This window comes from Serinus canaria, chromosome 1 (assembly GCF_022539315.1).
Source record: "Serinus canaria isolate serCan28SL12 chromosome 1, serCan2020, whole genome shotgun sequence".
In the NCBI taxonomy this organism is placed as follows: domain Eukaryota; kingdom Metazoa; phylum Chordata; class Aves; order Passeriformes; family Fringillidae; genus Serinus; species Serinus canaria.
The window spans coordinates 51,561,455-51,589,330 of record NC_066313.1 but is presented as its reverse complement, the minus strand read 5'-3'; the positions used below and the strand labels follow the sequence as shown (position 1 = coordinate 51,589,330).

The following is a 27,876-nucleotide window of genomic DNA, read 5'->3' as shown; positions in this document are numbered from 1 at the left end:
GATTGACCAAAATTACCTTTTTAGAATGACATTGTCAAGGTGAATAAACTGAAAAAGCACTTTTTACCAAAGGGACCTTCTCTGAAGAGCCAACTCTCCATTCCATTAATCCATGTTACTTTTTAGCAGGATGTTACTCGCTCTTCGAAGAAACTGGTGTAGAGAATTTGCTCTGCAAAGACTTTCCTGCATCTCCTATTTCAGCAGGCCTTGTGGTTGTAGCTGTTGTGATTGCACCACATTGGTGGTGTTCAGTCTTGCCCTCTTTTGGACTTCCTTTCTTCCCTCTGTAGTGGGGAGGCCATGACATTTGCCACTTCAGAGCACACTGCTACCTGGAGAAGCCTTGTGTTCTCTTTTGAGAGAGAATGTCAAAAGAAAATAAAGCTTCTCCTTTGTTTGCCCAGCAGCAATTTGATTTTGAGAGAAAGAAAAATGTGGTTACTTCAATCCATGGCATTAATTCTGGTCGAGTGAGCTGCTGCAGTAAAGGGTGAGTGGAATTCTGTGTGTACATCACAGGGCTGCTATGTATTTTCAGGGAAAATTCACTTCTTAAACATCTTGTAACCTGTGATGAAGCATTTTGCAGTCGTTCTCTGAAATAACATCACCTTGGGTTTCCTGGTCGTACAGCCTGTTGTTGTTTCCCCTCTTCACAGCATATTTTAAAGCATATTGTCAAACATAATTCACACAGTGCTATTATTTTCCAACTTGAAAGTTGTTTTCTCAGTCTTCCCACGTTCTCTCCTGGAAACTAGATGCTTGTTTCCTCTTGGAATGCTTTTCATTACACCTTGTGCATGTTTTCTGATGACTGAAGCTTTCCTGGCTGTCAAAGCTATGCAAGATGAGCAAGTGGCCTGCCATATTTCATTCCAGCTGGAGAGTATGTACAAAGCTTTGCTGGACTGTGGTGTTCCATGTTCCCTTGGGCTCAGGGCCTTTTGGCCAGAGACCTGACTTGTGCTGTGCAGGGAGTACATCTCATGGAGACAGAAGCACGGGCGCACCAAAGTGAATTTAAATTGCTCTTTAGTGCTGGGTTCCTGAGGAGGCAGCAGTGGTACCAAGGCTGGGACTCCAGCATGAATTGTGCTCACACTGATGGAGTGATGGAGTCAGCAAGCTGAGGATCTGCCCCTGGGTCAGCACCCACTCCTGAATGTGTAATGTGCAAACAAAGGTGAAGAACTGATTCCAAAGGAGACTACATTTGAGAATGACTTGTTTGGACTGTTCTGCAATAAACTCGTGGCCATTCCCCCCTTGTCTTCCGAGGAGCCGTGGTTTCAGTGTTGCTTATATGTGACTGTAGGGTATGCAAAACTGTTTTGCAGAATTTTCCTAGTTGTTCTTTCTCACTGAATGACCTGCAGGGTTATCTGGATTTAAGCTAAACATCTCCTTATCTTGCAGTCTCAGGACAAACTTCTCTGGGCTTAGAAAATTATATAAACTGCAAGTGAAGCTGAGGGGGGAAGGAAAATTTGTCCCTTTGCAATGCCCTCAGGAGCTGTAATGCAGAGATTATGAAGGGAAAATAGATGCATCTAATTCTATAATTCTTTTACTTTCCAAATAAAACAAGAAGGATTTGACAGTGGGAGAGTTAAAATGCCTCTCTTCCTCTTCTGCTGTGTTAGAGTAGCAATCTCAGTTTCTTCTGTCTGCTAGATGCATACAAAGAGGGATCTCTGTTGCCTGGTCCTTTTTTTCCATTTTACTTGCTGAATAGCAAATCAGAGCTATTTTTAGGAATTGCACTATTGGAGGATGGGAGGAGTGGGTGTTTTGATACAGGTGTAAACTATGCAGTGCCACATACCTACACACACTCTTAAATGAAGCCAAGCCCCCCTTCCCTGGGGCTGCTGAAGGGCAGTAGCTTTGAGTGATACCACATGCTGTGACAAGGGGCATGCAAACATTGCTAACTCCCTCTGTTCTGCACATCAGAAAAGGTGATTTTCATTTCTTCTTTAGCTGGTGCTTCCTTGTGGGAAGTGTCCTCCAGAGCATCTGCCTGCTATTCTTGGTTTAAAAATAAGCAGTGTCTGTAGGGCTTAGGCAGGTGCTGGTCACATACACAGTGCCTGAGTAGCTTGCTAGAGTCACTTGTGTCCCAGGTGGGGCAATCTGAGCACCAAACTTCAGTCTTTTTAAGCTGAAAACATTTAAGTGAAGCATCTGCTTGCAATGTAGCATTGATGGTCCTCCCATCCTACTTAACATCATGGTTAGATGCTGAAGCAGAGCAGTGATAGGGCTACAAGTCAGCCAGTCTGCCCGAGGATAATCCTGAGCAGTGACATTGGTGTGCTCAGCTGTGAGCACCCTGGCCTGCAGCTGCTTTTTGCAGCCAAGCCCTGGTGAATTCCCTGCTCTGTGCTCCTGACCTTGAGGCCATCACCTGAATGTCAGCACATGAGCTCATAGTACCTCAGTAGTGGTTACTGCACATTGCCTGAGGGTAGCTTGGGCATCTCCACCACTGGGAAAGGGAGGGATGTGTTCCCTCTGAGTGGGGGAAATGAAACTACTGTATGGAGTCTAGCAAAGGGCCACTGAGATGCTGAAAGGTACTCGAGCATATTTGGGAGATCTGGGACTGTTAATCTTGGAGAAAAGAAGGCTCAGAGGGATCTCACCAGTGTGTGTAAATGCCTGAAGGGAAGGTACAAAGAGAATGCACTGGTGTCCAGTGACAGGGCCAGAGGCAATGGGCACAAACAGAAACACAGATGTCCTCTGAACATCAGGAAACAATTTTTACTGCAAGGGTGACTGAGCATGGGCACAGACTGGCCAGGCAGGTAGTCTGTGGGTTCTTCATCTTTGGAGAAAACCCAACTGGACATGACCCTGGGCAACCACCTCTAGGTGACCCTGCTTGAGCAGGACCAAATGACTTTTGAAAGTTCTTTCCCGCCTCAGCTATTCTGTGATTCAAAGTCCACTTAATGCCTGTGTCTACTCTATTGCTTAGAGAAGGAAAAAAATAACTATCTTTACTAAAATCCAAACTACTACCAAATTAGTTACCAACAAATTAGCAAATATTACCTATGTCTGGCCTTGCTGTTCCAAACAGGATTTGCATGCTAGCAATCAAAGTTCTGTTTTGTAGCACACAGGAAATAGGGCTACAATGTGGGGTTTTACAGGCCATGTCTTTTCCAGGAGACCACATTGAGCACATGGGATATTTTCAATTAGGACTTAGAAGATGCAACAGTAACAACTTGATCCTTTTTTCAGGATGCATTGATGTGCTGAGTCCTTTCAGTGATGACCTCTTACGTAATATTGAGGAAGACAGAGATTTTTCTCTTCAAAATTTCATCTTGTGAATGTTGGCAGGAAATCTTTGCTCCTCAGAAGAAAAAAAAAAAGTCCTTAGTTTGCCAATAACTTGAAGTTCTGGGATTTGAGATTAACTTTGTGTGATCACATTTGAATTTTCATTGCATTTTCCCAGTTTGGGGATTTTTTCTTTGTGACCAGTCTTGGGCCATCTCTGAAATTTTGTTTGCTGCAGGACACATTGTACTGCTGAGAATAGAAAGAGATTGAGTTCAGTTGAAATTGCTGCCAAGTAGGGACGTTGAACTCAAACCAAAATGAAAACAAGAGAGCACAGTCCTGGCAAAATCTGTGCATAGGGGATACCAAGAAAGAATGTTATCAGCATACAAACAAAACCTAAAAAACCAAACCAAAACAAAAAGCACCTACAGTATAGAAATTATATAGTAATGAAATTATATATAATTCAGTACAGTCTCTTTATTCATCAGAGCTGTATAAAGCCAAACCTAACCCCCATCCCAGTACTGTAAGCCAGCCAGCAGCCATGGTCCAGATCCAGAACCACAAGGAACATAGAGTTGTTCCAGTCTATGGAGATTTGACTTCTATTTCTTGTTCTTTGGTTCAATTGCCAAATAATATTTATCTACCTCAAGTAGTTTTTTCAGGACTGCATTAGATGCATAAGCACTTGGATATTAAGGGGATGGGGAAGAGACACATTACTACTGAGATGCTACAGAAAAGGTGTCAGGTCTTATGAAGACAGTCTCTCCAGTTATTTGTTCTTTAGATCTTAAATTATCTGAATTTATTAAAGGGTTTATCACCTTTATACTTAATTTTACCAGAGGTCAGGGCTTCCTTCAGGTGTGAAAAACCCATTGCTAACACCCCTATTTTGTCCTGTCCCAAGAAAATTCTGTGGCATTGCCATGGCCAAGTAATTAAGAAATTTTCACAAATAAAAAAATTCACAAACTTCCTTGCTACATCTTTGTCATTAGCACTAGTTTTGGCTGTGGTTTAGCTTTCCAAAGGCTGAACCTTGTTTCTGATTCTGCTTGGTAAGTTGTCATACAGACCAATGCCTAATGGGCTTTGCTGTCTTTTTGATTGGAGGAATTTTATATGAAAAAAAAAGCTCCTGCTGGCTTTTGTTCAGATCAGTGTTTTATAGGAATGCTTCTCAACAATTTGACCATCTTTTCTACCAACTACATTGTAACATTTTCCAGTACTGTTCCATTATGTAAAAAAGTGTCTCCGATGTAGCTGAATAAACTGTGGTATCTTAACCCCCCTAAATTAATTTCTGTCAGATTTTGGCTATTTCTTTTCCTTCTCTATGTGTGTAATGAGGAATTTGGTTTATTGAGTTTTGACTGGGATCATTCACCTGTCTGTTCTGTGAATTGTCATAAAACTGACAGCTGTTGTATGGACATGTCTTTTGCCTGGACAAATTCTTGCCCTGAGTGCCTGGCAGTGGGTGAGCAGCCCAAAGGAAATGGTGTCTGGGCAGCAGAGGAATTGCATGATTTTGTGCATCAGTCCAAGGCTCCCTGTGGATTGTGGATTCTGAACTGAAAAGTAAAGGGAAGATGCTCAAGATTTGTAACCATCAAAAACGGCACTTCCTGGGACCTCTCTCCCTGCAGTTTGCACAAGTGCAGGTTTTACCACTCTTCCCATTTGGACAATATTTTTATCTGTGAAATGGCACTGCCAGTACAGCAAAGGTTTGAGTTGTTTCTCCTGGAAGCAGGGTAGAAACCTGTCCTACTGAAGACCTTTGACCAGGCTGACACAGTGCCCCTTCATAAAGCTGAGCATTAGCTTTTGTTTTGAGAAAAAACACATTTCCTTCAGAGGAGTACATCATTTTTCTTTATCTGATGGCTCCCTCTAGAGAGAGGAACACAAATACTGACCTACTTCACAAACTGAAGTTCTCGGATTTGATACTTTTAGTCCCAGAAGTGGTTTTTTTTGCACTTGCTCCCCTTCAGATTCGGTGCCTTTTCAAAGCCTTCTTTCTCTCATTGTCTAGATCCGTGCTTTTTGGGTGACTGCAGGAATACAGAATTTTCAAGTCATCTTAGTTGCATTTTAAAATTATCTCCTGTAATCAGTTGCTGGGTCTGCTCCAATGTGCCCAGAATTACCTCTCCTAACAAAGCAAGAGATGGAACCTGAGACAAACAAGAAACACCGTGAGCTGAGCTCAGGAAGATGCAAGCTGTGCTCTGCCAGAGTGGAAACTGCCTATCTGAAATGACTGTGGGTGGATGTTGACCAGCACTAGTTTTAGATAAGTATGATCCAGTGTCATGAGATGGGGTGCTTTATTTCTGTGGGGAGGGTGAGAGTAACACACAGAGAACTCACAGATTGAACTGCTTCGTAGCTGCCCTCCTCCACTGTTCCATCAGGTTGTTCCCTGAAAGACTAACTCCATGTTCACTCTCCACTCACCAGGCTGAGGAAAACTAGTACTGCTTCAAGTGTCATGGCTTTACGAAAGGCTTTGTCATTACAAAAATACAAACTAGTGCTTGTACTGACAATTGAAAGGGCTGGGACTATTCCCCCACCAAATAAATTTATTTACATTGAGGTCTGCAGGACTGACTTACCAGGCTATAATGCAGGATATAGCAGAACTCCCTTTGAGCCCAGGCAGTGCATATTCAAAATCCCACCTGAGCCTTGTTTAACAGGAAGGGAAAGGGGTGGCCCTGCTCAAACCTTGCTCCCACTGAGTAGAACACAGAAGCTGGTGTGTGTTACTGCAAATGCCAACAACTGGTATTTGCAGTTTACTCCAAAATTGTGAGGTATTTATGGGAGTGTCCCCATTCAAAGGCAAACAACAAACAATTTTTTACACCTTTAATTAACAGCAGGTTGATTTAGTTTATTAAGTTTTTTTTAACAATGAATAAAGATGACCCAGAAATTAAACTAACGACAAAATGTCGTTTACAAAATTGTTTGATACCTGTTACATTGGTCTCCTAAAATTTTCATCCAAGACAAAAAAGTTGCATGGCCCCTGCATCACTGCAGTCAGTCCTACTGCACTGATAATGGGCTGTGCCTTTCCATTAGGATGTAGGCAAATGACAAACTCCACATGTGCTCTGTGGTGCAAGATCCCTGAGAGCAAAAACTTCCCAACTAGGTGACTTCACAAAATGAAGAAAAATATGAAGCCATCAGAGTGAGGTCAGTCATAAAAGCCTCAAAGCTGTCACAAGAAGTGTTGGGCTGTGCCTGGACTTGGAAGGGTGGCAAGAGCAGCTGCTGTGCTTGTCATTCCATTCCCCTGACCCAGGTGTGCTCTCAAACTCCCACTGTGCACTGCTTAACAAGGACCTGTGCCACCTTCATCTTCTGGTCATCTGTCACTGGATGCTGTTTTTATTTTGTTCATGAAGTTTTAAAGTGGAAGAGGAGACTGAGGGGAGACCTAACCACAGTCTACAACTTCCTTGTGAGGGGAAGAGGAGGGGCAAGCACTGATCTCTTCTCTGGGGTGACCAGTGACAGGGTCCAAAGTAATGGCCTGAGGTTTGTTGGGAGGTTTAGGTTGGATATCAGGAAAAGGATCTTGACCTAGAGGGTCTGGGCACTGGAACAGCTCCCCAGGGAAGTGGTCAGAGCACTAAGCCTGACATAGTTCAAGAAGCATTTGGACAGTGCTCTCAGGCACATGGTGTGACTCTTGGGTGTCCTGCCCAGGACCAGGAGCTGGATACCGTGATCCTTGTGGGGCCCTTCTGACTCAGCATAATCTGTGAGTCTGTAAATGTATTCACTTACATGAAGGTGCAAGTCATTCTGGATTGCATTAGACAGATCCTCTCGTTGGCTTGCAGCAAATGCCATGTTTGCTCTTGTGGAATCAGGCTGAAATAAAGCCTCAGCAGGACCATAATACTGGATTATTTGTTGGACTTTGTTTCTACTTGCTGTTCCTGTGGTTTAGTTCTTTTTAAATCAGAAGTGCTCTTAAACCATAGCATGGTACTCTTTGACACTGTGACCAAACTTTGAATAAAGCAGTTTTCTTAACTTTGGCTTCATTTTTAAGCTGTGACACAAAATGAAAAATATAGGCTATTCAAATACACTAGTGCAGAATGTGGACTAAAATGTGTTAAATATATACGTATATAGTGCACAGTTTTTACTTTTATGAACTATTTAAATACCAGTCATTAAACTTTTCTTCTGTACTGCAGAGCTGAGAAGCAAATTGATGTAAATACTAAATAATGCAAATGTTTTTATTAGCCTTGCAGCTATTGGGTTAAGAAATGTAGTTAGTATATATGCTTCCAGCCATGCTCTTGTTTTGGGTAACTGTATTTAACAGCTGAAACCATAGAAAATGTTAAAACCAGATTTGCAGGAAATAAACCTCTGTACAAGCCTTGCTGTTGTTTTCTTTCACTGTAGTGCAAGAAGGAGTTAAGTTAATAAACGAGGCAATAACTTCAATGCTGACCCAGCCTCTTCAGGAGGAGCTGTGACAGCCTGACTTGTCTCAGCACTGCTTATCATGGGAGAATCTCAGAGCCTCTCTGACAGTAAAGTCTTTACATCTAGGGAGATTGACAATAGGTGGAAAAAAGCAGGTTTTTTCTTAAACTGATACTTAATAGGAGATCTTTAAATAATGAGGAAATACCATCAGCCAGGAGGAAACTAAATTACGTAAAACAGGCAGAAGGAGCTCTCCTCTGTCCATCAGCCAGTCACTGCAGAGAGCTCAAGAACATCTGTGTTATATTTGTGGTTAGGGCCTTGGTCCTACCACAATGGTGTGAGCCACATGTGAAACAGTGCAGCAACTTGACTGGGTTCTGGAGGCAGCTGGTTAATAAACACACTCAGTTCAGGAGAAAAGGTGTTACCTTTGTTAATAATAGTCTTGGCTTTGCAGTAAATCTGAAATAATTAAGACAAAATAAGTCCCACCAGAAAGTCTTAGTCTGAGCTGATTGTCTTCAGCACTCTTAGAAAGATGCAGCTCTGTAGGTGGTGCTTCTTAAACTAGATCCAGTAAATCCCTGTGAAAAAGCCCATTTTCCCCTCTATCAATTTACAGTGAGAAACTCAGTAGGAAATTCAAATGTCCACAGATCAGGCAGAATGAATCCTGTCCTGTGTCTGGAAGTAAACACATCCAGACAAAATACAAGCCTCTCATCAGGAGGTGGATTCTCCTCTAAAACCTGTGCTACACCAGTGCTCTCTTCCCTTCTTAATCCATTCACAATGATAAAACAATTTCCTTTAATCTCTCACAGAAATGGCTTAGCATGTTGTTTCTTTTTGTGCCTACAGTCATGCAGCCATTTCTCTGCTGGATCCAGCCATGTCTGGGTGTGTTGTGTTGAAACCTCCTACTTCATGGTATTTTGACATAAATGGGATAATATTTAGCCGTGGCTCCATAAAGTAATGTGGAAGGCATTTGGCAGCGTTCCTAAATTCTTGCTGTTTAAACATGAGGAAGCAGATCACTTCTGCATACCAGCACTAATTTATAGAAACTAAAGGCTGCGAGGAATCCCTCCCTTTAAACTAAACAGGCTCTGCAAGAGAGTTTCTGCATTCCCAGTTACATGCTTGAGCCCAATCACCCTCATGCAGCGAAGGAAGCCACCAACCTGTCAAATACAGCAGTTAAAAGTTGTGTAAAACATTCCTACTTCTTTCCTGAAGTCCTTCATGAAGGCTACTGAAAGTACACTCCTCTGCATTTCTCTGTGCTGAGCGTTTTAAATTATTCTTGGTAACTTTACAAAGTCTCAGGGCTTATTTTAATGTCTCCAATTTTTCTTCCAATCCAAAGAACACAACCTTAGTGTGTATTGAGGCAGCAGCTGCATATTCACAATGGGAGAGACTTGGCAGCAGAGAAAAATTACACAGGTGCCACTCTACCATCTCATTATGAGAACACCTGAACCTAATTCATTTTTAACAGGCTTATGGCATCCTACTTCCCCTCAACAGCAGATTACTGTGTAATTAGAAGATTTGTGGTGACACTGTGTCAGCAGAGAAATTAAATTCCTGCAGAAACAGATTTAAACTTCTGGGAGAACTCTTCCAGCACCTCCATTAGTTTCTCTTCATCCTCTGGTGGACTGTGGGTGTATGCTAGGGGTAAGTGTGTAGGGACTGGTTGCCTGTCTGGAAGAAAAGAAGAGAAAAAAAACAACCTTATGGGTACATTTAACTCTCTTAAAGCAGAAAGGAGGTTTTTCTGATAGACTCTGTACTGCCTAAACATACCTCATGATCTTGAAGCCAGGAAAATTAACCTTCTAGGTAACTGTAAATAATGCTAGTTAAGCATATCTTCTAAACCAAAATTTAAACCAATTCAATTTGTATTTTGGAGCTAGAATGATTTTTCTGTAGCACAGTATGACCTGGACTGTGCAGCAAGCCCCCATTTGCAGCTGGGGACAGTTTAGGAAAAGGAAGGCTTCCTTGTGGGGTTATGCCTGTCACTAGTGCAGCACCTGCAGGCAAAGAGCAATAGCTGGAGTTTGTTGTTGCAGGCAGAGCATGATCTTGCACTTGAAACAACATTTTTCCTTGCCTCTTGGATAATCTTTCTAGTACTGTACAAATCCCCAGCTGGGACTTTGTAGTTAGGATTATTTTCAATCTTTAAATGCTTACTTTCATCCTTAAAAACAATAGGTAAATTCTAAATGCAAAGGAACTTGGGCTTATTGCTCAGTCACCATAAGTGACACGTATCCAACCAAATTTGCTCAGTTTGATGCTTCACTTGGTTTTCCAAATCTCACGCCTGTCACTCACTCTGTAAATACAGCTGTTACCACCATCCACTCTAAGGGATCCTCCCCTCCAAAAATATGGTGTCTAGAGCCGGGGAGCCTTATGACAATGCTGTCAGGTGTCTGTGGAACAACAGTTAGAGCACTGGTGCAGCACTGTTAAATCTACTTAGTGAGCCCAACTTTGCAGCAGCCAGCTGAGACAACAAGAACAAGCTGCTGCAACCCTGGGAAGCAGATTTCCCTGAAAACCTATCAGGCTGCCACTGGGCTTCCCAGGAGAGCAGAGGTATTTGCTCTCTTAAGAGCAAATGTTTACCTGACTGCACACACCACATAACTTCTGCTCATGGAAAACTGAGGAGAGAGAGAAAGGAATGTTCCCTTCTCCATCACTGATTGTTAATAGCTTCCCACCTTGCCATAGTGCTTCCAGTAGCCTGTGCTAAAGTTTGGGAACTAGGTATGAAGGCCAAGTTCAGCATCACAGAGAAGGTGCTTCTAGTCTTTGGAAAGCAGGTCTCTATTAAGCATTTTTTATCTATTTTAGCAGAGAATTCTGATAGTACTAGTCATGTTCTCACTTCCCTTTATTATTTTCTCAGGGAAAAAAAAAACCAAAAAACTGGCTTTGGTTTGCTCTCAGAGGGAACAAAAGAAGACAATGCAGAAAATGGAGGGAAACTGCCTAGGATCAGAAGTATGGGGTTTGTGGCAAAGTGCTCCTGCACCCCAAACCCTTCACAGAAAGGGCCTGAAGAGTGCCCATACTAAGCTCTGGCTTCCAAAAGGCTGTAGGCACAAGAAATAATTGACTTCACCACTATTTGATAAGCACAAGACATGGACTCAGAACTTCTTTTGCAGCTCTAAGAGCAGTCTTAACAGGACCAAAGCTCTTAAAAGTCAGTAGCTTTAGCTAAAGAGGCAGGGCATGTTCCCTGTTTACCAAAGCTGGGGGTAGAAAAAGGCCAAAGGGAAGAGCCTTATGAAATTATGAAAAAACCAGAAAAACCAACTGAGTAGAAGCACTAGGACCAGAAGAAAGTGACTGAAGTAAAACAAAGGCAAAGCCTGGTTCTACAAAGAAGGCTGACCAGCCAGGATGTGGGGTTTCCACATGTACTGCATGCTGACATGAAAGATGTCCATTTAAGTATCAGTCAGCCAACCCTGTGTGACTGTCTGTGGGACAGAAGGGACAAAGTCAACCCAAATGCAGAAAAGTCTGAGCTTCCTGCATTCTCCATATAGAAATTCAGTGAATCAGGACTTAAGGGCCACATCCAACAGAAGCATTAAGCTTCTGGTAAGTAATTACCCTGAGCTTTCTCTTTCTGGACTGACCTGCATCACCATTGAGGCATCCTTGCTTCCAGCTGCTCCTACAAAGATGCCTGTCATTTGCCTGGGAGAAAAGAAAGGGAATGGAAAAGTAGGGCAGAGCCTAAGCTCACAGTGCCAAAAATGCCACAGTGCTCAAGTCTTTGCCCAGTGTTAGAGAAAGAGGGAACTGGCAGTTTTAGTGAGCATGGAACAACAGGAAGAAGAACCTGTCAAAGTGGAGCCAACTCCCAGTGCTCTGTGAGAAAGATGCTCATTTCCTAGCATCATAAAAGATGCTGTTTGACTGCTGTGATTCACCTTCCCTTGGCACAGTCCTACAAGCAGCCATTTTCATTACAAAAATCCCCAACCCTCCCTAAAGAAATGCTTTGAAGTCTCTATCAGCTACTTTAGAGGACAAAAGCAGGAATGTAACAATTTAACACAATGCTCCCTTGAACATTTAGACTTGAAACAGCTTTGAGGAATGCTTTATCCTTTGCACAAGCTGCCTGGTGCAGCCTTAATCCCCTTCCAGGCCAGACAGGGATCCTAAGCTCAGGCAGGCCAGGGGTCTCCAGTCTGTGCACTGTGAGACACTGCTCCTTACCTTGGAAGAACAAGCCACTGGGCAGCTTTGCTGCTTCAGCTGACACTGCCAACCACAGGACGGTGTCGGCTCCCTGGGCCTCTGTGCGCAGAGAGTTCTTCATCCTCTCGTAGAAATCGGGCATGGACGACCTCACAGCTGGAAAGGATTACAATGGAATGGTGGCCTGCCATGCAAGGCTTTTTTTGACACACACACACACAAAAAAAAAAGCCAAACCAAACCCAACCCTCCTCCCCCCAAAAAAAACCAAAAAACCCCCTAAAAAACCCAAAACCCAAAAAAATCCCACCAAACCAGCTTCAAATTGCCATTTTGTGTGTAGGAAGGAGAAGAGGCATCTCTAGAGCTTATGGAAGAAAATGAGTATTTCCCTCTATCTGGGAGTAGGATGGCTTGTGGGAGAATAGCACTAAGCTGCCAGATGATCTACCACTTGTTTGTTTGGGTCAAATTACAGGGACACAACTGACAACAGGATCTGTAAGAGGTTCCTCTTCGAATTCCATTCCAAACTGTAAAGATGACAAACATGGAGAAAACAGAAATTCCAAAAAGCAGTATTGTAATGGGATTTTTAGCTCTTCTTTTCTCACCAGTTTTAGGAAACCATTTGCAGCACTGTATTTAAAAATTTCTTACTTCCCGTCTAAACTCTGGTTTCATTTTATTTTGTCCAACAGATGGTGACTGTGGGCCCATCCAATGTAGGTGTTTATTTTTGGGGGTTGGAGAGCCTTTGAACTTTAAGGTGGGATAACTTTATGGTTCATTAAGTTTGAAATTTGCAAAGGAAGTGCAAAAATAAATGTATTTTAAAGAAAAAGAAATACCAGGATATTTAGTTGGAAAGGGCTATTTTCAAGCATAAAGTAGACAGGGTAAATGCTTCTGTTGTCAGAAGCAAATTTGGGAAACTGCATCCCTATAAAAGACCTAGAGATGTAATGCTATTCTGCATCCGAAGCTTGGGCACTGGGGGCTGGAAACATTGGGGAATGCAACATGCATAGTGCATGACTGATGCTGGCCCACCTGCTCAGGCACAGTCACTAGAGAACAGCTGCAGCTCAAAGACAAAACTGCTTCTCAACAGCAGTAAATGGTTAGAGGAAGAGCAGAGGGCTTGCACAGTGTTACATTCTCCTACATGCCCTCACAAATTCCCAGTGTCTGCACACAGGTACTTGGAGAGGCAGAAGCTCCATCTGTGTGTTTAACAGTTCCACTACAAATGTAACTTAAAGGTTACCTTAAAGAACTATGTCTCTGCTGTGCACTTGAGCAGGGCTGGAAGCATTCACTGCCCATTATTATTCTCTAGATATACACAGCTAGCAGACACTGTGCAGAAAAGAGCCACCAAGGGGATATAAAACTACTTCAAGCACCAGTTTGGAGAAAAGAAATTACTGCACCTGTTGGAAAAATATACTAGGAAGTTTCAATTTTCTTTGCTTTTAAACTAATCCTGACAAGAAAAAAATATTGGCAGAGTGTGAAGCAGATGTTACCTGGAGTGTCTGCCCAGCCGGGGTGCATCACGGAGAAATGGATATTTCTGTGAGTCTTTGACCACTGCTCTGTCAGGACAACTTGCTGTCTCTAGGATAGAGCAGTAAGAGCCACACTAGACCACATTCAGCAGCCTGTCCACCAAATGAGTTCCCAGGGAAATAAACTACATCAAATGTGCCATAAATACCAGAGCATTTATGTACAGCAGAAATATACCCTTGCTCACCCTGGCTGAATTTATAGGATAATTTCAACAGAGACTTCCACAGTCATTGCCATCCATACCCTGGCTACAAATTTACTTTTAAAGCAGCTGCACTGCTTTTACCGACCATGTCTATTTGCTGCAGACTGTGGGCAAGAACTAAGCAGGCAGACAGGGTTCATTAGCTTAAGACAGTGCTTCCCCTTGAGACTTCTCTCATATCAAATCAAAGTCTAGCCATGCTCTCCTCCACGCAAGATGTATGCACTCCTAAGGGCATGCCATCATACTCCTGAAGATTACTGCCAGTGCATCTGCATATGGGTTGGATGCGATGGGAAAGCAACAGTAACCAACAGGCTTGTTGCAAAGCAGATGGTAGGAGCTGCCTAGCAAAGAAGGGCTGGGCTTTGTTTTCAATCCCATGGGTTGTACCTTGTTCTGTGCATACACCATGGTTCCATCAAATGGCCCACTTTCCGACTGCAAGTCAGATACGTTTAATTTTTGAACTAGCATGCCCCCAGAAGAGACAGTGATCTGTAATGAAATGAATGAAAAACAAATGAATGAAAAGCAAAACCAGGAACTCCCCACAGATGCATTTATGCATGCAATGTAGTCTTCAGGCCATAGCTGGAAGTCCCTACAGAGCAGGATTCCTCTGCATACTCTTTGCATTATGCATACGCTCAGGAGTAGAGCACACCTGGATTTGCAATGAAAGATACATAAGGTTTTTAAGAAGGGATTTTCATTCAAAGTGATGTTGATTCATTTCAGGAATTTTGTGCTTCTTCCTTTTGGAAAGTAATGGGGAGAAAGAAAATAGCAGAATAGCACTATTTGTAGTTTGTATGTTTAGTACTTACCGAAGCTAATTAGAAGCCATACAAAACTTGGGAAATTTCATTTTTAAAAACGTACCTGCTGTCTTATTTTACACCAAGGTCTGTAAAGTTCTTTTAAGCCTATATCCCTGTTGTACATATTTTGCACTCTGCTGCAGGAGCTGACTTGCCCTAGGGAATCTAAGAGGGCAAGTTCCCAAATGAAGTATTTTACTCTGATTTCCAATGAAAGGTTGAGAGCAGCAAGCAGGAGCTTTGCCTTAGAGCAGGAGGTTGTTGTTAGCAAAATCCAAGAGGATTTTAGAGATCCTTATAGCATTGTAAGTAATCCTGCATTACTAGCACAGTCAGAGAACTGCTGTTACAAGCCAGAAGGTAAAAATAGTAAAACACCCCTTTTAAACAGCATCACAGACTCACCACTCTGGCATCAGCTGCTTTTTCCAGGAGGGGCACCAGGGCAGTTGTCATGATGTATGTACCTAAAAGACAGACAAGCACCAACATTAACTTCTTTTAAAAAAAGCTTTATTCTCTCTCCACCTTCCTTAACAACCCAAAACCCAAAGTCTCTTTATCTGTGAAATATGATCTGAATTTGACAATGATTTTTTGTTGCTGCTTCACCTGCAGTGTGCCAGCTCAATTTGTAGTGGTTCACATTGCCATAGACTTAGCAAAAGGCATATATTATTTTACAGATTTTAATGTTTGTTCTACCTATAGAGAAAACAGCTCCCTACATTCATCTGTGAGAATCTGAAGGCAAAATAGCTCAGGTATGGAATTCCTTGGGTGGGGGAAGGTGATACCAGTGAAGTGAAGAAATGGGGAATGCATTTCCCCTGCAAGTCTGGCATATACACACAGATCTAAGCTGGGTCATGAACAAGAAAAGGAAACTGTACTTCATACTTACAGTTCTTAGGGCACTGCATATGCACTTAAGATTTGTCCATTCTTCCCTTCTCACTATGAAATTACTCAGAGTACACTTGACACTTTTTGTGTTGTACAAAAAACCCACCCCTTAAATCCCCAGCATGACCATTATGGAAGATAAGGAATTCTTGGGGGAAAAAATATTAATGTTGCCTGCCCAAGGCTGAGTTAAGATTACTCAGGGAAACTTAATTGTGTCCTTCCTTGCTTTTGATCATGTTCATGTAGCAAGGATTTTTACACACCACACAAATATATTCCATTACTATGACCAGCAGAGTTTGTTATTACAAACACTGTCCAGCTGTCAGTGTGTTTGACTCAGACACACAGACACACCTAGTGATGTTTCAGGCAACCAAGTGCAACAGAGATTTTTTTTTTTTCTGCTTAAAATGTATTTTTAAAAAATTCTATTAATTCAAAATTAATTTATCCCCATTTAGTCTAGTGTTTCTACACCTACTTCCCTCTCATGTCTTTACATATGGCTCTAGTTCAACAATTCTATCAGTGATAACTGCATTTTTTTCCTTGAGCTACTGAGGCCATGTTTTTCACTAGGCATGACTTCAGCATGTCTTTATAAGCTCTCTTCCACACAGGCAATGAGATCACCCAGTTAAAATACAGCACGTTTATAAATACGGTACCAAAACCAAACATGTTACATGCCTGGTGAAAAAACTGTTCAGTTCCCCTGTCAGTCACAGCAGCCTTCACTTTCTCTATATAATCAGAGGTATGTCCATAAACACACAATATATTTAAAACCCTGGCAAATCAAACTGAGCAAATGCACCACAGAGGAGTAAATGCAGCCTGGCTTCAGCAGAAAATGTGAGCAAAGGCAGTTGCCAGTGCATGACGAGAGCCCGGTCCTGTCCCCTGGTAGCGGCGGGGAGACTGAGTGATGACATCATCGGCACAAGAACTCCCGCTGACTGCCAGGGGAGGCTGCCGCGATGGGGGGGGGGGGGGGGTTTTAAAAAAATCACTTCAGTATAAGCTGAGAGCCTGGTTTTAATGCTGTTTGGCTGTGGATTCTTAAAAAAAGTAACATCACGTCTTGGTTAAATAAGCTGCCTCTCCTAAAGGCAGAGCTGCAATGCACCATCTCTGACGATGCTCCATTTTACTGTCCTGCAGATTAATTTACAGTTTTAAGGGGCTTCATTTTGATTTGTTAATTCTAAAGAGCTGCAAAGATAAACGCACTAATGTTGCCTCATTAACAACCGAGTTTTGTTTTGTTTTCCAGCCAAATAAGAGAAATGTTCAATGCCAAAAATCCTGCTTAGAGCAACTACAACTTGTCAGAAGTTTATGTGCTTATTTAGAACCACAAACTAACTGCAAACCCCACATCTCCTCTCTTCCTCAAGTTTATTAAGAATTCAGTAAATCCCACAAAGCCAGAGCATTCCATCTTTTTGCCCCACAAGACCACTTGCTCATTTGCTTTGAGACAGAGCACAGAGCTCACAGTTTTGATCACAGCTTCCTATGGTAAGCAACAGTGTCTGAAAACACACACAGATACAATGCATCAGGCATTAAGGCTGCAGCATCTTATTTCTCCCACTGCTAAATATTTCACCAACTACTGTCCCCATTTTAAGTGTCTGAACACAAACTCCTCATTCCTTTGACAAAAATACTTGGGTATTGCACATTCTTATTTGCCTGGGCTGGTCTGTCAGGCAAAACAGGCTGGAAATTTAGAACAGTAATAGCAGAACAGATACACTTTATCAGCAAGGTTTATTGCTGGTTAGAATACATCATCATCAACTGAAACCTCCCCATTTTTATCAGTGCAAAAGCTGGCCTTTAGTTTGATGGTGACATTCAAACAGCTTGGGAGAATGCTCAGTATGGTCACTGCAGGGCCTGGCACAGCCATGTACCTCACGGCAGGTACTTTGTCCAGCACAGCTGTATCACAGCAGGCACTAACACTCAAGTTAATTTCTCAGTAAAAGGGGAAGTGGCAAATGAAGGCATTGCCTGCCACCGTCCTTACAGGAAAAAAAAAAAAAGAAAGAAGGAAACTTTTCTTGTTAAAAAAAAAAATTGCAAGGTAAACTGATTTGGTAGAAGAAACTACATTCATCTCTGCCCCGATGTAAGGAAATCAAGGCAACATCCAAACTGTCTGTCCTTTTGCCAATACTTGATTATTAATACCAATGTACTGGATGTCAATATTTCCAAAACAAGCACTTGAGCATTCTAACATATTTACTTGATGCAAAAAAATTTTTGTCTGTTAAAGGAGAAAATTCCTCCCACAGAGCTTGGTTTAAAAAGGTAAGGCATATCAAATGTGGTGAATGCTTAATTATCACTGTGTTCAAACTGTACAGATTGAGTTGTTTTGTTGGGGGTTTTTTTAATGGTTTAACACAAAAGTACATGAAAGGAAAGGCAACATTCAAGAGTGCTGTGCCTTGCACTGAAAGCAGTTTTTACTGGGTATCTGTTGAACATATATCTAGTACTACCTGCATTTAGGACTGTGTGACGGGCCAGATTTGTGCATCACCATTTCCTGTCACTGGAAGGTACATTATCCACATGGCCTGAATGCTTGTCTCCTACTGAAAAAAATCAGTGAAATAAATTGTACACAACATTTCCCTTTGATGAGAAGTATTTGCTCTGACACAAAGGAGTCCAGCACAATGAATTTGGGAGTTTGCTCAGAAGCAGTAGGAATAGAGAAGAAGGTGAGCCCAGTCTATCACACCCATATAAAGGATTTTATCTTGCCCTTACTGAACTCTGCCAAGGTGAAGAGGTGACTTGTAAAACCTACTGGACAAGCTACAGCCCTGTTCTGTGTAATGAGGTTTGACACAGTACTGGCTGGCCATGTTTTCTCCAGTCAAAAAGGTTTCTAGGATAGACGTACAATTTATTTTAAAGATAAACAGTCTTTAAAAATTTTTCCAAAGAATTACCTTTCTTTGGAAAAATTTCTGCAGGCTTTATACCTTGGAGCTGATCTCCCATAATGGGAAATCACGTGTAATGCAGAGTAATTAAAACTTTTCTACAGACAACACCATTACGCACCATAAACCAACTTATCATATGGTAGACAGTGTGGGTTGCCAGTCTATGCATTAAACATGCTCATTCCAGTAAAAGTAATGAGGGCAGCATTTAATGAGAACATAGTTTTTTCATGCACATTAAAGTTTCATGTTTACTTGAAAAATATAAAAACAAAACCCACCAAAAACATTGAATCATCATGCATTCCCTTGTGGCCTGTCTGGTAATTGTTCCACCTGGTCTGAGATCTTCTCAATTCAGTCGAGTAATCTGATATTGTGCTCTAACTAAGAAATCAAATTTTTGACTCCATACAGTGACCTCCTCTGCCAACCTGGAAAAGCACTAATTCAGTGGTTTCACAATCACAGAGTGAAATATTAATGACATCTGTGTAGAAAATGAGGCACCATTATGGAGATAAACATTTGATTCCTACAGTAAGTTGGGGTTTTTTTAAAAAAAAAAGACAAAAAACTACAAAAATCAGCCTGACTGCCTCATAAGCTCTTAAATAAAGTTCTGCTACCTTTACCATGACATGATGCAGAAGCTGAGGGGACTCTATGGAAGACACTATTATTAGGTCTTGTGGAAAGGTAGCTTTGCATGTTCCTGCAACAGTTATTCCACTGTGGTCTCATGACATGAACAAAATGAAATCCTACTGCACAGGACAGCAGTCTCCAGTGTATTAGACACTGGTCCTTCTCACAGAAAACTGCAAGTCTTGCTGTACTAAAATATGAAAGTAATCAAAATACAGGATAGCCCTAGCAGAAAATATAAACAAATATTGTGCATGCAGATTTCCAAACTACTGGTGGTCTAGATCAGTCTGCTAGAATCTGAAAGACTCCTTAGGATTCACATAGTTCAGACTGAAAATTAACAGGATATCACATAAAATAAAAGAACATAAACATATACTCTGATTTGCTTTAAGATTTAATGTGAACCTAGAATCTGTACTTTATAAATCAACTTTGAAGAAAATTATGGTTTCAGCAGAAACAACACTGTAAACCCACTACCTTCTTATAACATCAAATTAATTGATGATACAGTTACTGTGGAACCAAGTGTCTTGGTGGATTCCAGAATGTTTTTTGCTTGATGTTCTATCTGGCAATTAGTGGCACATTGCTGGTGAGGTTTTTGTCCTGATAACATTGGAATAAGGGCAGGCAGCCAGCACCACACTAAGTAAAGTGCTTCATATGCCTGAGCTCTGCAGTATTATTAGGAACAGTGTTATTTTAACTGTGAAAAAAGTGGGAACAAATAAAACCTAAACAAAAAAAAAAAAAAACAAACAAACAAAAAAAACCAAAACAAACAAAAAAAAAAACCAATACCACCAAAATACCTCCACTGTACAGATTTCAGTGGCTCATTCATCCGGTAGAAATCAGTTAAACTGGCTTGCTTTTCTTGAGTGCAAGTAAAAACAAACCACAGAAACAAACAAAAAAAACCAAAAACCACCTAACAAGCAAAGTTCCATTCTTCATTAGCCTGATTATCTTTTCCTGCAGTTTATGCAATTCCCAGTAAGAGACATCCCTGAGTCTCTTTTTCTGAGTAAGTGATCAGGAATGAAGATTACAGTGTGCTGTCTCCAAGGGCCAATTCCACTGCACTAGCAATAACTGAGAGTGTATGGAAGAGTTAATGAACATGAAATACAAAATAAACATTTACATTTCCTGCAAATGACAAAGCTCATCTCAAGAAGGGCTCCTCTGTCTCCTGGGAACCAGGCTTTAGTACAGTTTCTGCATGTGCAATCACATAACCTTATCCTTTCACATACCACCTCTGATCCATAAGTCTCAAAGCTCTTCAGAAAGAAAACACAAACCACAGCCTCCTTTTCACAGATGAGGTTGTCTTGCCAAAGATCAGGCATTGAACTTAGAACAAACTGACAGCTGATATTCAAGTTGTTGGACTTCCAAGTAATTCAGAAGACCAGGCTGCACTGGATTCTATTAACACCAGTTAGATACAGTTCATGTGTATGGAAGAGACTGACAAACATGAATCCAGGTTAGGCAGCTTGCCATAGATGGGCTATAGTGTCACTATGACAGATAAACATCTTAACTTGCTCTGGCTCTAACCCTTCTTGCACAGAGTGGAAGTATATGTATATATTATTAAAACATGAGAGCACATTAGATTGAGGAAAAGATGCATACTGGGAGCATCATTTATCTCTCAGTGTGTTTTAGCATCCCCTTGCCTGGTAAGTAGCAATAAAAAAGTAACATATATGTCATTTTTCCATGCCAACAGGAAGATGTATTGAGTAAAAGCAAAGTGAGGCAGGCAATAAAACAGAGGAAAAAGGATTGTTCCAGCTAAATGCCTACTGCTTCAATAAGAACATGCTGCTTTTGCCTCTACTTGCTTATAAATGCTGAAGTTTTTTTTTTTCAAAATGACGGAATACCACCAGCTTTAACAGTCTTCGCTGGGAGTTATACTAAAAAAAATAAAATTAAATTAAATTTAAAAAGAGTTTTGACTCAGAAGTCTACAAGACTCATCAAAAGAAATGACTGCTTGGTGCTGCCCAGCTCCTGAGTACATGGTGAGCCCACAAGAAAAAATATAAGGGCAACATCACACAAACTAGAGGACAGAGAAAAATCTGCTAATCAGGATAGGAAGGTCTGCAGGAAATCTGTCCTTATTACCCCCACTGAGTCGCTCAATTTGTTTTATTTGATAGTGTGTTTCAATCAGCAAAGGGCTATTTCAGACTTGTGCCTGGCCAGTGCTCCCATAGAACCACAACAAGCCACGCAGCATTTGCGCCTCAGACTCACTGTAAGGGTACCACAGACACCAGCACAGATGCAGCTGCCACCACCTGCTCAAAGCACTTCACAGTTTGAACTTGAATATTAAACAAACCATACAAAGCCATAACTATCAACCTGAATTTTACATTTTCATGAAATTCATCCACCTGCATATTCTGACAGCACCAGAGAAGACTCTTGCACCTCTTCTTTCAGCTACCATCCTCAATGAGCCAGTCAGTTGTGTTTTACATTAAGGGAATTTTACTTTCTATTCTAACCACTGCTATTTTTGTACATATTCATACAAGAGGACTAATGCAGTCATTTTTGTCCAATGTAGTCCAAGAAAAGATCAGGATATCAAGTATGTTTCACAAGTCAGATCATCAATTAAAACTGAACACTGACATCCATTATGCTCAAAAATGCACCAACAGATCAGTCAAGAGGAAAACATTCCCATACTAGATTTAAAAGTTCAACAGCATTTCAGACACTTAAATGAGCAATTTTACAGCTTATAGAAATGTTAATCAGCTATCAGATACAGAATTCAAAAACTGTGACGTGTGTATTTAAAGCATGTTATATTTCAGTCTTGCATTTTTAGATAGTTACAACCTACACACTCCTTTACTAGACCAGAGATACAAGGTAGGGAGAAAAAAAGTGAAAGAAACATGGAAGGAATCACCCTACATGTAAAGGTCTGCAAAAGATATTGATATTATTCTTTCTTGTTAGTCAAGTGAGGGACAGCTGCACATTTTCCAAACAAGGGCCTTGAGCCCATGTCACATTTCAGGCTTTAGCATTACTGGGGCAGAGAAGGGAATTTAGTTTGCTCTTTCAGACCACATTCAAATTTACAGCCAACCTATATACCAGCCATATCTAATTGAGCCAGGTTTTTCTCTGGGAGCCTATAATCACAGATAGTTACTGAAACAAATTAACTTCTCCCAAGTAAAACACACCCGAAGGCACCTCGTACTTAGGGAAGTAACAGAGCATCTACTCTGTGGTCTTTCTCCACACAGTTTTCTCCTACTATGGCTCCAGATGTTATGATTTATTATCTCATCCTCCTGACTTTGAAGAAAAAAACTGTAGTTTGTAGCCTTGGTCCTTCATGTGTGTCTGGCCTGCAAGAACAGGAGCTTCCTGTTGCCCTGCCAGCTTCTTCCTGCTCAACCAAGTCCCACTCTGTTCTAAAAGATCCAAAATTTAATCCTTATTTTTGTCTAGAGAAACACAGTCTAAGCAAACAACCCAGTCCTTGTCTGAACTCTGAAGAAGTTGGACAACAGAGGATGATTTACCTCCTTAAATTTCTTATACAATCATGCAGCAAGTGATACACGAATGAGTAACGGAGATCTCTAAGTAACATCCACAAAAGATAATACAGGCATTTTCCTAGTTTGCTGCAACTATAATTCAGCTTCCTCTGTACAGCTGTATTCCACTAGTAAGGCTGATTTACAGCTGGAAAAGCAGAATTTGCTGCTTCTACTTGTGTGATAAAATATAGTTCAAGTGATGCACTAGTACAGTTCCTCAGCACTTAATATCCTCAATGTCTGAAACTAAAGTAAAACATGCTTTTGTATTCAGACTGTTGTGTTTGTTTCACTCTGCTTCTCTACTGAAGAACTGTACCTTTGCACATTGCTGGGTTTTCATCTGAAAAACCACAAGAGGATAAAAACTAATTTAAGGTGAATAATCCCTCAGGATAGAAGTTCTGGTACTTATGCAGCCAAGGAAAATTTGATGGCAATATAAAACTCTTTTTGAATTTTTTGACCATAAGAAACAGAAGAATGTTAGCAGAAGAATAGTCTGAACCAAATGAATCTCTGACTTTATACTTGATTTACTTGTCAGCTTAATGTATTCAGACTTGCAGAAAAAAAGGAGCTGTATGCACAATAACAGTGAAGCACAAGACATTTATACTAAAATGTTAGTTTTCAAACATAAATAGGATTTAAGGAAGCAATACAGGAAAAAGGTTAAAAATAAAAACCAACAATGGTTTCCATGTTATACTAGTTCTACAAATGCCTTCTCTTTATAGACTAGGTTTTCCCCATCCTCATTCCAGATAATGATGAACAGGAGGAAAACACAGAAACAAAGCACCACAGTTGTTCCTTAATGTGCCACTGTGAATATATTAAAGACAGTCTCCTGAGAAATCCATCTACCCTGCATGGAGGCAGAGGGAGAAGAGTGTCAGGACTGTTGGGTAGATGCAAGCACCATGTGTCTCTTTGCAAGAGGTGCAGCTTTTCAGCCTTACAGATATCAGCAGTGTCAGACAGCTCTTCTCTCTGCTAGCTGGCTGTTTGCTCACCTCTTTTCCACCGCTTCTGTGGGCAAACCTTCCACCTGGCTCGCCATTTTCCCTGCTCTTCCACATCTCCACTTTCCCTCTTGACTTGCTTCCCATCCTTTGTCGCTCTTACACCACTGCCACACAGTTCATACACAAAGCCCCTTTCATGTGGAGCACCCAAGACTTGCCCATTGCTGCTCAATCCCTTAACTAGAGATTGCACCTGCTTGAGAGCATCCAGGGCACCGCATACGGCACAGACTTCCTGCACAGCACCTCTGTCACACACAACAGGGCTGTGCAAGCCCACTCAAACATTTGAACGTCTCTTTCAACATATGAACACGTTCCAAGCTCCATGCAAACCCCAGAAACACAATTATTACAAAGAGCATCATTAGCAGCAATGCTCAGAATGAAGTTCCCTAGCAAATTTCAGAATCAACCTGCCATTTTCCACTTCTGCTATGATAAATTAAGATACTGATATCAGAACTGAAAATTGGAGAAATTAAAAAATGACACTCCGAACCAGCTGTAATATTTCTTCTTTTCCTTTCTGGCTCCATCCCTGGCATAGCAATGCCATGATCCTTCTTCAAGCAGGAATACATACCTCACGAACCCAGCTATAAAACACTTCTGTAAGCAAAATAAATATGTTCCAGAAGAAAACCTTCAATACTCACCCAAAGTGTTTGTTGCAAAGTTTTTTTCAAGTCCATCTTCAGTTAACTCTCTGTTATTCACCATACATCCCGCATTGTTGATCTGCAAAACAACTCCTTTAAACAAAAACAATCAACACAAATATCTACAAGGAAATCCATACATATGACCAGTCCACGTTAATTTGCTGTTTTCTGGCACTACAGAACAAAGATACACACTGTAGCTTTTATTTGTTCAATAAAACATGATTGCAAGCTGTGGGCAGCTAGCACAGTCTCTGACACATTTGTTTCCCTGCCTTACCTTCCAGAAGGAGCTCAGACTTTTCTTTCCCACCTCAAAAAAAGATTTGCCCCTACACACCTTCCTGCATGTTCACTGGCACTCCTCAAAAGTTATTTCCTCTTTTTTTATCAGATGTTCCTCATCTAGTAAGCACCAAAGGGGCAGCTCCAGGTGCCTCAGATGTGGTACAGCCCCTGAGCAAATTTTCACTGCTAAATAAAGGGGGAACTGCACTGAGCCCTTTGCCAACCATGATGATTAACTGTTTAGTCTCTTCCTTGTTCTGTTTTCATCTTTGGAGTTTTTGCAAAAGTTTAATCTTTCAGAAGGTCTAGCTTTAGGAGGGACAATGTTATTAGCAATGTAAGTCAAAGAGAAAATATATGGTGTCTCCAAAGATGCAGCCATAAAATTACTGCTTTTCTCTTTTTCTGTAGCACATCTGTGTTAACTGAGAAGGGACAAGAGCAAGCAAACCATGGAGACTCCTGAAAAAAGCATTTAGAAAAAATTAAGGAGAGAATTGTGGGCCAAACTGTCACCTCTACATGACCTGTCAGACAAATTCACAGGCTACATACTCCCAAGACAGACACACATAATTAAAGTACATGAACTTACCAACACATTTAATTTATGTTCATTTTGGAATTTTTCAGCAAATTTCCATATTTCCTTGGGGTTAGATATATCCACAATATGCAAGAAGATGTTCTAAAGGAAAAGAAACTAAGTCACAATCAACAGGGAAAGTAAAGAGAGATCCTGTTTAGGCCTGCCTAGGTGAAAAGGTATTTAAGTAGTGTGAAAAAAATAGTGCAGAAGTCCAGAAGCCAACTAATACAGGCTAACATGCACAACTGCAAAATTTAACTCTAGTCCTTAAAACATGTTTAGTCATTACTCAGCTGCTTCTGAGACACAGATTTTTAATGCCAAAGTTATTATGAGAGATTCCTACTTAGATAAATATATGTGACAGTCAGGCATAACAGAGAACTAGAAAAATATTGCTAAGCGTGCAAAATTTCAGTTTAAACAATTTAGCAGCTTTCTCTTTGGCTGAACTTTCCATGGAAATGTTTGAGGTCACAGCATTAGAGAATAATCTAGGTTGGAAGAGACCTCTGGAGGCTGCTTGGCAAATATGGAGATTCACCAGTCTGTCTAAGCTCCCTGCTCTGAGCCTCCAGCATTTGATCACCCTCATGGTAAAAACATTTTTCCTACTGTCTACTCAGAATTTTGTCCCTGTTCCAATCTGTGTCAGCTGCCTCTTGTCTTCCCACTGAAGACCTCCAAGAGAAGCATGGCAGTGCCTTCCCTACACCCTCCCATCACATGGCTGTAGAACACAGCAAGACTCATCTGAGCCTTCCCAACACTGAGTAAAATCAGTCTTCTCAGAACCACTTCATTCATCACATGTCTCATATCTCTAGTTACTCTCTGTTGGACTCACTCCAGGACACTGATGACTTCCTCATCCTGGGGAGTCCAAAGCCAGGCACAGGACTCCTGCTATGGTTTCACAAAGGTTTAATCAAGAGGAAGAGCACTTCCCTCAGCCTGCTGGCTAGACTCATATTCATACAGCCTGGGGTAAGGTTGGCCTCCCTTGCCCCAGGACACTGCTCACAGAGGGACAACTTGTCACTCCCAAGTCCCTTTCTGCCATCTTCTTTCCAGCCAGCTAGGCAAAGACTGCACTTCATTCTGTCACCTGTGCTCTTAAAAAGATGTCATCAGGTTCTGCCCTCATATTGATTCATGGGGGATGCCACTAAAAACCATTAACAGATCAGCTCCATACGTTGCTTGTTACTTTCGAAGCCACATGATCCGGGCAGTTTCCCATCCACTTTTCATCCACCAGTTCAAACCACATCCCTCCAAACTGGATACAAGAATATCATGGCAAACCATGTAAAAAACCTTGTCAAAGCTAAGGAGAGCACTGCTCCCCTTCTACCCACAGGCAGAGTCATCTCACCAAAGGGATCAGGGAGAGAGTCAGAAGGGTAACAGATAGAGAACTCATGGGATGAGATAAAGACAGATTAATAGGGAAAGCAAAAAACCCCAAACCTATGAGCATACCACCCTGAGAACACCCAATCTTGTCTGATCTCAGAAACTAATCAGGGCTGGGCCTGGTTAGTACTTGGATAGGAAACTGCCTGGGAATACCAGGCACTTTAGACTTTTTACAAGGAATTAACTGACTGCCTCCCATGGGCAGGCAGGTGTTCAGCCATCTCCAGGAGAGCACAGCTCCATCACACATAATAGTTACTTGGGAAGCCACTACCACAAATATCCCCCCATTCCTTTTTTCTTCCCCCAGCTTCATATACTGAGCATGATGTCATATGGTCTGAAATATCCCTTTGGTTAGTTAGTTAACCTGTCCTGGCTGTGTTTCCTCACAACCTCCTATGCAACCCCAACTTATTCTCCAACGTGGCAGTACAAAAAGTAGAAAAGGCCTTGGCTCTATGTAAGCCCTGTTCGGCAATTGCAAAAGCATCTCTGTATTATCAATCCTGCGTTCATCACAAATCTTAAACACAGACCCATGCAAGCCACTGTGAAGAAAATTAACCCTACAGCAGCGAAAACCAGTACAATGAGTAAGGGTATACATTCACTCCCGCACTCTAGTCATGCCAACTATTTCTGCCTAATCCCAGTGAGATCACAGCTCTGCAGTCATGCATGGATTCTTGTGTTTCCTATGCTATGTACTCATGAACAGGCATCTGAAATGGGCTCCCAGACATGCTACTTTCTCATGAAAACTGAGAGAGCTTCCTCTATTTCGCTGTCCCCTAGACACATACTCACTGCTTCCATGACTCTTCTACTCTTCTGGGTTTGGTCACTACAAACCAATGATCCCCTTTAAAGCCTTCTCACCAAGGTTAGCAAACCTGTTGGCAAAGATACTCTTGCTCTAATACTCTAATCATTGCTCCTCAGCAAAGCTCATTTAACAGAGAAGGTCCAAGAGGCCATAAAGGCTAAGGCCAAAGTGACACCAGCTGAACATTCAGGTGTTGATCTGTAGGGCATATATGCTCCTACCCAAGCCCT

At 41.5% G+C, this 27,876-nt stretch overlaps 1 protein-coding gene across 4 annotated transcripts in view; it reads right to left on the bottom strand.

The window, feature by feature from the left end:
• Positions 1–6,196: 6,196 nt before the first annotated feature.
• The window catches only part of DHRS12 (dehydrogenase/reductase 12), a 29,263-nt gene continuing 7,583 nt past the window's right edge, over positions 6,197–27,876 (bottom strand). For 2 of the 4 annotated variants that reach the window (XM_030234961.2, XM_050979153.1), the window contains exons 4-10: positions 25,402–25,494; positions 24,513–24,594; positions 15,079–15,140; positions 14,243–14,347; positions 13,599–13,689; positions 12,085–12,222; positions 6,197–9,528 (exon numbers count right to left, since the gene is read on the bottom strand). In XM_030234961.2, the coding sequence (XP_030090821.1) occupies positions 9,401–9,528; positions 12,085–12,222; positions 13,599–13,689; positions 14,243–14,347; positions 15,079–15,140; positions 24,513–24,594; positions 25,402–25,494 (699 nt within the window). In that variant the 3' untranslated portion in view covers positions 6,197–9,400. Of the gene's footprint in view, positions 9,529–11,191; positions 11,557–12,084; positions 12,223–13,598; positions 13,690–14,242; positions 14,348–15,078; positions 15,141–24,512; positions 24,609–25,401; positions 25,495–27,876 lie in introns of those variants that run through there. The other 2 variants (XM_050979155.1, XM_030234962.2) reach the window with 2 other exon arrangements.